Source organism: Symphalangus syndactylus, chromosome 10, assembly GCF_028878055.3.
Source record: "Symphalangus syndactylus isolate Jambi chromosome 10, NHGRI_mSymSyn1-v2.1_pri, whole genome shotgun sequence".
Classification (NCBI taxonomy): Eukaryota; Metazoa; Chordata; class Mammalia; order Primates; family Hylobatidae; genus Symphalangus; species Symphalangus syndactylus.
Window position 1 is genome coordinate 92,705,965 of NC_072432.2, and position 12,869 is coordinate 92,718,833.

Genomic DNA, 12,869 nt, shown 5'->3' on the forward strand with positions numbered 1-12,869 from the left:
ACGTCTTTGGGAGTAATTTTCCATGCGGACTGGAGGAAGATCTTGTAAGCACAGCCCCGGGATTACACACGCTGGGCTCCGATTCCGCCGGATTTACAAGCCTCATTACTGGAAAGAGTCTAAGGCTGTCTTGGCACAAGCGGCGGAGCAAGAAATGTTCACTGGACAATAAAACTTTCGGTTTACGGTGTAAAATAAAAGCACGGGCTTCCTTTTACAGGGTGACGAACCTGCCCCTGAATTAATGAGGGGCGATCCATTTCCATGGCTTAAGAGTCTGGCGAGGTCCCAGTCAGCCAAGATTGCTGCAGATTTGCAGTCACTTCAGACTGGGTGGAGTATCCAGGTCCATAGAAGAGCAAATTCTCACCCTTCGAGGCTGCTGTGGAAGCTACCGGGGCTGGGACAGCAGAGAGGAACCCAGACGGGAACACCGCCCTCCCGCCAGACTCCCGGCGGCTCCTCCTCCCTCTCCCAAACCCACTCCCAAAGCTAAGTGCAGGCCTCCCCGTTCCAGCCAGAAGCGCTGCGTGAGCCTCCACACGTAGCCGCAGGCAGCTCCTTAAATAGCGTCCGCGCCGAGCAAACAGTCCAGACGTGGGGCCCAGGAGGGCGAGCTGAGGCGACCGCACCGGGCGCGCAGCGGCGGCGGGTCAGCGGGCGGCCAATAGCCAGGGCGCGGCCCGCCCCGTCGCCTCCCCTCGGGGAGCCTATAAGGCCTCCGCAGCGCCCCGGGCGCCTGCTGCTCCGCGCCTCCGCCGACGACCTCACTCTGCTGCGTTACGCGCCGCTCCGGCTGCCGGCCGCGCGCCTTCGCTCCCGCCCGCTCCCGCCCGCAATCGCCGGCCCGGGGAGGACCCCGGTCTCTGCGTTCTCGCGAGAAGCGCGGCGCTGCGGGGCCGTGGGCGCCTGAGCCCGCGCGGCCCTCGAGGGCCGAATATGGGGAGGCGCACGGTAAAGCCTCAGCTGCTGTTCCTGGCGCTCGTCCTCCACCCCTGGAATCCCTGTCTGGGTGCGGACTCGGAGAAGCCCTCGAGCATCCCCACAGGTGAGCACCCCGCGGTCCGCTGCTGTCCCGCGAGGCTCGGCCGGCGGGGAGGGGCGGGCGGGCAGTTCATTCATCCACCAGCCCTTTCGCGGGGCTGGCCAGGTGAGTCGTGGGGGCCTGTCCCTCCTCTCCGGGACCGCCGGGGTCTTCCCCAGAATTGCGGTCGGGCTGCGCTGGTCCCAGGGGAAGTGTAGGGGCACCCGCCCTCATTGACTCCTTGGAGTTCTCGGTGAACTCAGCGTGCCCGAATTTCCCTGCAGAACAAGTTGGAGTTTCCTTTTGGACTTGCAGGTCACGGGCACCAACACCTTTCCTGCAGCTCTCCTTTCCCCTCCTTTCCGAGAGCTGGCATGGATTTATCCGTGATGGACGAGGCAGTACTCCTTCTGTGACCTAAACACGGGGCTTAGTGTACTTTCTAATTGATGGTGACACATTCCTTCCAGCACTCCAGGAAGCAGCCGATAACACCTCCCTCTTGCCAAAAACAACGCTCGCTCGAAAACCTTAGTTGTTTTCGGTAAGGCTGCCTGGCTACCCAGTACCTCCAGGCGGCAGCTTTCCTCCTTTGGGATCTGAAGGGGAAGCTGTGGACACACAGCTGCTCCCCTTACCTACCCTTTTCTTGAGCCCCGTGCCGTTTCTTGTTTTCAGAAGCTGTGTAACTTTTTGCATTTAGCCAGATTAAAGAGAGTTTCACCACGTCTGTCTAAACATGCTTTGCTGCCTTTTGTGGCACATGAAAAATCCTTGGAGTTTTCCACATTTGTGCTCTTTGTGCTCAACTCTCTGAAATTAGATCTTGCATTTAAATGACCTTCTAATGTCCTTTTTGTTTTGTTTTGTTTTTTGTTAAGTCATTTTGGCACCATTTTTTCCCCCAAGTTTATAATAGAGTGCTTTTCTACTTGAACTTTTCTTAAGCCTAAGGACAGAAATTTCTATTTCAGAGTTACATTCAGAAAGTGACATTTGGTTTGCAGTCCAGCTAATCCATGTAGCAATAGTTTTGTCTTCATCTTTAAGTGTTTCAGAAAGCGTCAGCAGTCTGACTTGCCTATCTTTCTACAAAACAGTGCTTGCTTTGTTAGCTTGAGAAACTTCAGCATTCAGATGGATTTCTATCAGTTACAGGATGCTTTTCTTTCTGTTAGGTATATGTGACCATTTAAAAATGGATTTCTGAACCCGTGTGATTCCTCTAAATTTGAACTAAACTTTTGCATAATTTAAAAATATTTCTTTTAACATAATATCTAGAAAGCAGAAAGTAAATACTTTCAGCAAATTTGGAAGTAGAGAAATTTAAAAAGGAAAAACAGAACAAAAAGACTTCCCCAGAAAAATGTCTTTCTTTGTTGAAACACCCAAGGAAATTTTAACTGGGAAATAAAATAACCTCTAAGGACTTTGTAATATTTAGAGAGGCCTCTCTGACCTTTGTGTATTTTATTCCACTTCATTGCCAACACCCCTAACTTTTTAATAGAGGACATCCCTTTGTATCTGCCTTTATATTTATAGTCAAAATCAAATTCCCTTCTCACTCTGGATTTTAAATTTCATGGAACTGGACAGTAAACTTTTAATGGATTGTGATATCAGAGAAAGAGAATTTTAAATATGAAAGTTTCCTCAGGAAAAGACCACATGAAACCCACTGTTTAAATCTGAGGACTGGTCACTTGGTAATCAGGCCTGGGGAATTCGGTTGGGGTGGAAATGTGGGAAAATACTAATTTGTGATAGGTGAAGCCAGCAGTAGTCAGTTTGATTACAAATTTCGGTGTAGGTAGGTGTTCTCATAGGTTATGTGATAAACTAATAAATGTAGAGGTAAACTGCTTGATAAGGTGGGCAGAATCATGGACTGTGGTCTATTCTTTACATATTTCAACTGAAAATTACTAAATAGAAACTTATTGGCTGACATAAATATCAAGATCTTCTATAGGACCCTAAATTGTCTAGCTTAATAGTTCTTTAAGAAGAGTGCTTATCATCTCTAACCCTGTATATTTGTCAGCGTGTCCCAGCTAACTAATTAAGAAATGGTTTAGATCACAATTTCTTGGCCCTATTGACATTTTGAGCCAGACACTTCTTTGCTTTGGGGGATTATCCTGTGCATTGATGTTTAGCAGTGTCCTTAACCTCTGTGCACTGGATGCCAGTAGTATTCCATTTCTAATCTGAGCACCAAAAAAAAAAAAAAAAAAAAAAAAGTCCAAATGTCCCCAGAGAGACAAAATTGCCCAGGCTTAAGAGTCACTGGATTAGACTAATCTATTTATATTTGAGGCAATATGGCATTATAGCATTACTGGAATGATAACAGCAAATCATTTTTGAAAACAAATATTTATAGTGATTTTCAGTTTACTCACTGTAGTTGGGAATGTGATACACATTCATCAATTTTTGGAGTATAATTTTTCCTAGCTCTGGTGCTTTGTTGACCAGAGTTGAGAACCTAGCTTTTTGTTAAATTTTTGAGAGTTCTGTGTGCTGTGTTGATTCCTTTTGGTTGCCACTTTATTCTTAGCATGGAAAGACTAAAGATTTTGGCTAAAATGATCATTTTCTCTGAAAATAATGGATAGGAATTGTTACTTGAAAATTATATCCTTATAGGAGCTTTCAGAGGCAGAACCTTCCTAATCAGTGCCAGTAAATCAGGTTCATACCCTGATTTATCTTTCCTGCCCTTTCTGCCTTCTAGATGGGGTAAGGAGAAGGTGGATGTATTCCTGCCAAGTCTTTGCCGTCAGGTCTGCAGACCTGGATCAAATTTGTGTGTGTTTTCTAAGGCACCTTACTGTTCTATGATCCAAATTGGGCAGAAACCAAGTTTTGGGCAAAAATAAAGGAAATGGTTTCAAATGTTTCTGTCAAGACCAGTATTTTTCTACCACATTCATTCATTTATAAACTCTCTAATTTACTGTGGTACATTCAAGGAAAAAAGGAAAGGTTTGTCCCTATCTACTGATGCAAACTGGCAATTTACGGGGCGGAGAGGGAAAGAGCAAGGGCCTGGAGAAACCTCTGGAAGAGAGAGGGTCCTGTCCTCTGTACTTTCTGTATTCTGTGCTTCAGCCACACAGAATGACATATCATCCATAAACAGACTGTGCCTTTTATTTCACATGACAACAGACATATAAAACAACTGTAGAGAATGTGAAGACAAGAAATGGAAATTAAATTGAGCTACCCTTTTCTATCCATCACATGGGACAAAGCATCTTAAAATAAACTCTGATTGTACCAAATGTCAGGATGGGAATTGACCATTGATGGAAGCACAGTGTCTTTGGAAAACAATTTAATAATATCTACTGGAATTGAGAATCCACATGTCCTGTAATCCTAGATATGTACATGAATAGCACTCTCAAATTTCTGTTCCTTCCTTTTTAGTTTTTTGAAATTCTGTTTATTGTTTAAGTCTAGCTCCTAGGAAATTCTTCCCCTGGCTATTTTTGTTTGGTTTTTATTTTTAACTTCCTAATGTGGTTGGTTTAAACAAATCATATTTAGTTTGTACCATAGGTCCTTATGTTTAATAAATTATAAACTCTTTAAAGTGAAGGGCTGAGTTTCATTCATTTTTATGCTCTTCAGTGTCCACACTGTTCTTTTGCCACAGACATTCTCAGGTTTTGTTTACTGAGTTTCTGGCCTGTTCTGAGAATTATGAAAAGTAGCATGCAGTCAATGAGGTTGCTAGTTTCTTCTTCCCCCAGAACTTTATCTGAATTCACTGAGCTTCCTTTCTCTGCTTGGGAACCCATATGCTACATGATTTAACAGCTTAGAAGTGAAATATCTGCTGCCTTGTTTCTGAACCGTGTTTGGCAACCCTTCTCCACAGGTTGTATTTCCCCCTTTACCTGCTTGACTCAATACAAAGTGGCACCTTCACTATTACTTTCAGGTAGTTGGGTGCCATCATTTTTTTTATTGGTGGTGAGATGGAGATTTGGAATGGTTACATACCTTGCACAAGCTCACATAGCTGGAAAGCAGTAGAAGAGGGGCCTGTGCCCCTTCTTCAGGCTGTGCTTGTCTTTCCTGACCTCATAATTGTTGTCTTGGACTTTTGGGACCTATGGGAAAGAAACAGAAACTCGCCATCAGTGACTTAGAGAAACAAAAGGAAAGCTTTGCTAAAAGGGAAAAGACATAATTTGCAGGTTATGTAAAAGGAGGAGAAAGGAGTAGGCACAGGCCGAAGGAAAACTGGGCCCTAGGCCAGAGTGGTAAATTATGGCCCATAGGCCAAATCTAGCAGACCCCCAAACAGCTATCTGTGTTTGTGTGGTCTGTGAACTAACACAGATGTTTACGTTTTTAAATGGTTGAAAAATATCAAAAGGAAAATAATGTATTATGAAACATGAAAACTATATGAAATTAAAGTTTTATTGGCTCTCAGCCACATTCATTCGTTTACATATTGTCTGGCTGCTTTGGTGCTACGAGGCAGAGCTGAGTAGTAGTTACAGAGGGTATGAGGCCTGCAAAGTCTGAAATATTTACTAGCTGGTCCTGTACAGAAAAACTTTGCCGAACCTTGCCTTAGGAGATGACATTCCCACTTAAGTTGTGGCTCATGCCGATCTGCTGCTCTGTGGGAAGGAGCTGGCTTCTGGACAGTAGCAGCTGGCTCTGGGCATTTCAGAGACCTGTTTTTCATTTTAGAATTTGCCGGTGATTCCTATGGTGTTTTGCATTCAAACATAGAGCTTCTCTGTTACATCATTTTAAACACAGCACTTGAAGCTAACAAGACATGTTCTTTGGTGTAAATAGTGTTCTCATGATCAAAAATGAATAAAACACTGATGGCTAGTTGGAAAGGAGATGCATATTTCTTCTTCAGAGCTTGAGTATATTCTATAAATTTGTTCTAGAAACCTGGTTATGAATTTGTGGCTGAGCTCCTGGGAGGAAATAATTAGCACATTTATCAATGAGTATTTTTATTTTTCTTTAATCATTGCTATAAATTAGGCTAAACTGAGAATTTGGTGGCTTTTAAAATGACATATTCTTTTTAATTTACATCTCACTCATTTGCATTTGCTGTAGAATGCTTGCCTTGCCAAACTAAACTGAACAGAACTAATTTTCTTTTTATTTTTTTGAGACGGAGTCTCGCTCTGTCGCCCAGGTTGGAGTGCAGTGGCATGATCTCGGCTCACTGCAGCCTCTGCCTCCTGGGTTCAAGCAATTGTCTGCCTCAGTCTCCTGAGAAGCTGGGATTATAGGCGCCTGCCACCATGCCCGGCTAATTTTTGTATTTTTTTTTAGTAGAGATGGGGTTTCACCATCTTGGCTAGGCTGGTCTTGAACTCCTGACCTCGTGATCCAACCCCCTTGGCCTCCCAAAGTGCTGGGATTACAGGCGTGAGCCACCACGCCTGGCCAACAAAACTAATTTTAAAAGCTGTTGAGATTGCAGTTAAAAACAGTTATCTAGAATAGTAGCATTATAGAGACTGTGTTATTTTATTTATTTATAGACAGGGTCTCACTCTGTGGGTCAGGCTAGAATGCAATGATGCTATCATAGTTCACTGCAGCCTGAAACTCCTGGGCTCAGGTGATCCTGCTTATCAAACCTCAGCCTCCCAAGTAGCTGGGACTACAACTCTGTTGTTGTTACCTTTATTCTGCTTACCACCTTAAAGCCTACATGTTGCCACCCGTATTTGGTAATTATACTACTAAAGATGGTGTAGCAGTACAGAATTGATTACTGTCCGACTGTGTCACAAAGATACCTCTTCAAACAATACTGTTTATAATTTAAAAATATAGTAACTTCAAATAAGTTTTTGTTTTCAGAGTAACTTTACAAGCAATTCAAAGAGCAAAGATACATTGTTTTTACACACAGAAGGAAGATTTTCATTACAGATTTTTTTTGTGTATCAAAAGAGGGAAATGTACTTTTGTTAATTTTAATTTGGTTTTCTTCAAAACAATACAATCAGGTTTATGCATTTACATACTTAGTTACTGACTCATGCATTTTTTTCAGGCCTTGATTGTTTTAGTAGCATATTGTGGCAGATTTAGGAAAATAATAATCATTTAAAAATTTCTATTAAAATATGTATATACTCCCCCTTTCTTGAATTTATTTCTTAAAGGAGATGTGATTAAGTGAGAAAATGTGTAATTTGTTAGTGTGGAAACATGCTTCATGTTTACAATTTTCTGCTATAAGAAATTAGGTTTAAAGTTAGGTTTGTAATTAAATTTTAACCAGGGAAAAATCTATAAACAGCAACTGGATAACCTTTGCTCTTCATTTCAAGAGCAATTAACACTATTTTTTTTTTTTGCTGTTCTTTTTTATTATTAGTCTTCTCACAAGAGAATATCAGTTTCTTTGCAAGTTCATGAGTGATGGGGATACTCCTCAGGCATTATCAATACAGAAGTGACAAGGTATACTACATTGGAGTGTCCTTTCCTTTTTTGGCTGAAGAACTACTGTATTTATAATAAAAATCTACACCAGAAGTTTAAAGAAAAAACCATATTTCAAGTTTGAATACGATAAAGAACATGATTATTACTGTAAATATACTCAATAGACTTTTAATACAAATAAAAGTCTTGGTGAACATATGGCTAAAATGAGGGGCTACTTGAGGCAGGGGAGTGGTCAGGAAAAGTGTTTCATATAAACATTGGTGAATTTTCAAAAATGGGCCAGAGTTGAAATTAAGTATCATTTGTTATACTGATAGTTTATTGATTTTAATATTGCTTTTATTGTGTGCCTAAGACATTCTGGTGCATTAACTAATCATCTGCTCGTTTAATTTGGGGTTATATTCTCAAATTTTTACAAAGAACTTTCTCATTTGCTTTCTAGTTACTGCTAACCTATTTTAGGGTTCCTTCCAAAGGGTAGGTGAGAGATAGGACTTTCCTCTGATTTAAATGCTGTTTTTCTTTTTTTCTTCTTATTTTATTTTATTTTTTTGCTGTGGACAGGTAAAAATTCTTTATGGGATAAAGGAATTTTCAAGTACACATAATTTTTAATGTTCTTGACAGTACTCCTGGTCAGTTTCGGACACTCAAGTGCTGTAAGGAGATATTGAATATGCATCATGCTCCACAGCTTGACCCTCCCACAGGCACAGCAACAAGTGAAATAGAAAAGTGGATTTTGGCAACCTTGGCTTTCTGATGCTAGGGCATCGATCTGGCCTGGGAGAAGAAAAGCTCTGGAAGCTACACTTTATTCCAGAGCCCCAGCACACAGTGTCTCATAGGCAAGGCTGGTCTGTCATTGACTCCTCTGTTTTAAATGGTTTGAAGCCACAACTTCTGTGGGCTTTCAGGTGCGAAATATTTACAGGTGCTGCACACAGGGCTAAGAAGGGGGCCAGTAACATTTAGGTCTTTTTAAATGCATTCTCTAACAGGTTCTTTAAACATTTAAATCTTTCCTTCCTGTTTCTAGCAATGTACTAAACACCAACAGCTATTTCATCTTTAAAAATTCTGCAAATACAGAATTTACATTATTTCTTTTTGAAAAAAAGGCACCAGCTAACAGTTTGCTGGTAGACTAAAATGATCTCCTTAATGTGATCACCTGGGGAGGTCTTAGAGCACTGTTGTTAGGAAGAGGGCAGATGGGTTCTTTGATGGGATTTTTCCAGTCTTGCCCAAGCCAGCTCTGAGGCACCTTGTCTTCAGAGGCCTTTTCTCCTGCTCTGGCTATGCTGGTTCTTTCCTGGCCTCCAGCTGGCACCACAGTGGTGACCAGAATGCCCTGCTGGTCCAGGGCCTCTGGAATTCCTGCCGGCCACGTCTAGAGAAGGACAATCCTCCTTTTCTTCTTAGTTTAGTTTAGACAAGGTTGGAATTTTTCAAACAGTGACTTTACTAGGTAACCAAGGGCAAAACAAAACAAAACCCCACACTGGAAAATCACCGAAGCAAAGAAATGAACAGACTTACAATGTAGAGATTCAGAGTTCTTATTCTCCTCTGACTTTGGTATAGTTCTGTATTGAGATTCTAAGATTCGTGCAGGGAAAATAATGTATATATAAAACTGAGCAAATCAAAGAAGCACTTATGGGTAAGCAACCTGGATACCTGCACACCTGGCAGATTTTTGAGGGTTCATGAGTTCTGTGTCCTTGCCCAGCGTTTCTTTCTCCCCTCTTCACTCTCATTCCCCACTTCTTCCTACCCCTTTCTTTTCACAGACAACTCTTCTCCATGGTTGGAGTCCATGAGATCCATGGGTAGACAAGTGCTAATAGATGGTCTAGGTATATTTGTCATTTCTTAGGGATGTATTACATTACATATTAGCATAACTCTAGCCATTGGGCACTTAATTTTCTTCAATAGGTAGAATTTTTTTTTTTCTTTGAGACGGAGTCTTGCTCTGTCGTCCAGACTGGAGTGGAGTGGTGCGATCTCAGCTCGCTACAACCTCTGCCTCCCAGGTTCAAGCGATGCTCCTGCCTCAGCCTCCTGAGTAGCTGGGATTACAGGCGTGTGCCACCACGCCCAGGTAATTTTTGTATTTTTAGTAGAAACGGGTTTCACCATATTGTTCAGGCTGGTCTCGAACTCCTGATCTCAGATGATCCACCAGCCTCGGCCTCCCAAAGTGCTGGGATTACAGGCATGAGCCACTGCACCCAGCCAATAGATACAAAATTTTTGTGCTGTTGCCTATAACTATTTTTGTATTGCTTTAATTCTTGATTTTAGTAGTAATCTGTGTATGCTTTTATAAACTTACATAATTTAGTAAATCTACGTTAGTTTATTTAGCTAAGCTTTACAAATTCTCTCATAATACAATTTTTTAGAGGTAACTAACAGCATTGTAAATTTTTAGATGCAAATGTATGCCAACAATAATTCCCATTGTGTAATACTGTGAAATTTTGGTAATTAATATTTTAAAATATAATTGGAGTATTTATTGACTGGCTAGTCTGTGTTCTGTTGCTTTGTGTGAAGGAAAAACAGAAAAACAAACCAGAACGGACAAACAAAAACCACACAAGGCTCAGTTCCTGTTCTGTATTGAGATTCTAAGATTCTTACAGGGAAAATAATGTATATATAAAACTGAGCAAATCAAAAAAGCACTTATGGGTAAGCAACCTGGGCTGCAGGGAAGAACACACACTTCTGGCATCAGGAAACCTACATCTAAGTTCTCATCGTTCCACTCACAAACCTTGAGCCGATTCTTGAGCCTCTTCAGATTTTACTTGTAATTTGTGATCTTTATAGTGCTATGATTTGATGTCTCTTGACCGTTTTTTTTGGAAACGGAGTTTCATTCTTCTTGTCCAGGCTGGAGTGCAATGGCGCCATCTTGGCTCACTGCAACCTCTGCCTGTCGGGTTCAAGTGATTCTCCTGCCTCAGCCTCCTGAGTAGCTGGGATTACAGGCATGTACTACCATGCCCAGCTAATTTTGTATTTTTAGAAGAGATCGGGTTTCTCCATGTTTGTCAGGCTGGTCTTGAACTCCCAATCTCAGGTGATCCGCCCACCTCAGCCTCTCAAAGTGCTGGGATTACAGGTGTGAGCCACTGTGCTTGGCCAATGTCTCTTGACTTTTAAGTGTCAGAATGGTGGTAGAGACAGAGTGCTGCAGGAATCAGAAAAGAGGTCTCAAGAAAACTTATTATTTGTTAGGCCAAAGAAGGCATAGATATAAGGTTGTTTTGTGTTTTAAATTCTACTTTTTCTACTAGTTGTTGTGTCAAGATCTGGACTTGGCCAGGACTTGGTGTTTCTTCTCTAATTAGCTTTTGATTTAGATGCAGGACAGTAGGCCAAGAATAACTAGAATACATTTACATTTAAAAATATTCCAAGTGTTTTTATATGAGAAGAGAAAACAGTCTGGTGTTTTTATGAAGCTGTTTTCTGTTTTCAGAGAGGACCCATATCCTCTTCAGTACATTTAAATATTGTACGCTGTTAAAAAAATAAACTTATATTCATCTGTTTCAGTCCTGACCTTTAAGTCAAATAAATTAATAACAATTATGCTGGTAACTTTTTTTTAACTTTTATTTTGGGTTCAGGGGTACATGTGAAGGTTTGTTACACAGGTGAACTCATATAACGGAGTTTGTTGTACAGATTATTTCATCACCCAGGTATTAAGCCCAGTACCCAGTAGTTATCTTCTCTGCTCCTCTCTCTCCTCCCACCGTCACCCTTAAGTTGAGCCCGGTGTCTGTTGTTCCTTTCTTTGTGTTCATGAGTTCTCATCATTTAGCTTCCACATCTAAGTGAGAATATTCGGTATTTGGATTTCTGTTCCTATGTTAGTTTGCTAAGGATAATAGCCTCCAGCTCCATCCATATTCTCGCAAAAAACATGATCTCATTTTTTTAATGGCTACGTAGAAGTTAAAGCAAAATTTTATGATATGTGCTGCTTAAAATTGGGGACCCTTTTCTAACTTGTTACATAAATAGTCATCAGAATACCTAGATTCAACTTTTAGATTCATTAATTATCTTTAAAATATGATTGCATTTAGTGAACTGAAAACACGGTAAATAAAAACGAAATAAGTTTGTGGGAGCAAAGTATTTATGTGCATATGTATATGTACACATTTGTGTTTACTAGCCATGGAGGTTATTGTTGAGCCTTAAGAAAGGAATAGAAAATATGAGTACCTTTTAATCTGGACTTTTCTTCTTTGATATGTTGCTAGGTCATTGTCACAGCAGCATTTGTTCTACATGTGTTTGCATCTTTAGAATGGAGCATATCTAGTGAGTGGTACACTCTGCGACTTAATCCTTGGAGAAGATGGTAGTGCGCAGTGCTTTTTTTTTTTCTAGCTATTTTTTCTACTGTTTCCAGGTGGATTTTATGTAAATCGAAGGAAGCAGTTCAAACAGAACAATTGGAAGGGAAAGAGGGTGACTTAATTTTAAAAACATATATAGTTACTTATACAGTTGTTTTTTAAGTGTAAGATTAGCAGATATTAACAGAAGTATTTATCTTGGGTGTTGGTTTTGGAAATTAACTGTTATTTATTGAATAAGCAAATAAATACCAGTAGCTGTTTCTTTTGTACAGTATATTAGGTTGAAGAAAAATGTGGTTTATTAAAATGATAAACTAACTTTTATTATTTAATATCACTTGATATTTTATGTTCCTCAAGCATAAACATTTTTTTTTTTAAATGAAGTATTGCATTTTAAACAGCTAGCATGATATCCTAAAAAACCAAGCTCCTCCTCACTGAATGGCTCTGTTACACCAGTACCATCAACTCTGTAGGTTATGGCAGAGGGGATAAGTGAGATTTTTTTTTTCATGTTGAGATAAAAGATAAACTAAGAAGTCTACTTTTGAACCATAGACACAAACTTAAAAAATAACTATAATTGATAATTATATCTCATTTTCTATAACCAGATTTAAATTCTTTATTGATGCAAGGTATGAATTTTTCTTAGTAATTCTCAGAATATCCCACACTTAAATTAGTTTAAAAACATATTTGGTTTGTAGAAAATTCTTTCGAAAAAGAGTCCTATTCAGTTTGAAGAAGGTGATGGGAGTGAGAGGGTAAGTGAAATAGAGGAAGGGAAGCTGCTTTTAAGTGTGGTACAAAATTACAAAATACGTGACTTGAATGAGTTCACAATTAATTCAGAAAAATCTGAACTAGAAGCCACTGCCGAGTGCTGGCAAGGGAAATTTTGCTTATGTAAAATGTGACACTGAATTCTTCCCTGAACAGAAATATGGTTTGGGTAGTTT

The 12,869-nt window shown here is 40.3% G+C and overlaps 1 protein-coding gene across 3 annotated transcripts in view; it reads left to right on the forward strand.

Moving 5' to 3' along the window:
• The first annotated feature begins 593 nt into the window (after positions 1-593).
• PLOD2 (procollagen-lysine,2-oxoglutarate 5-dioxygenase 2) overlaps positions 594-12,869 on the forward strand; it is a 96,041-nt gene continuing 83,765 nt past the window's right edge. For all 3 annotated transcript variants that reach the window (XM_055295139.2, XM_055295138.2, XM_063611292.1), the window contains exon 1: positions 594-1,048. In XM_055295139.2, the coding sequence (XP_055151114.1) occupies positions 940-1,048 (109 nt within the window). In that variant the 5' untranslated portion in view covers positions 594-939. The remainder of the gene's footprint in view (positions 1,049-12,869) is intronic.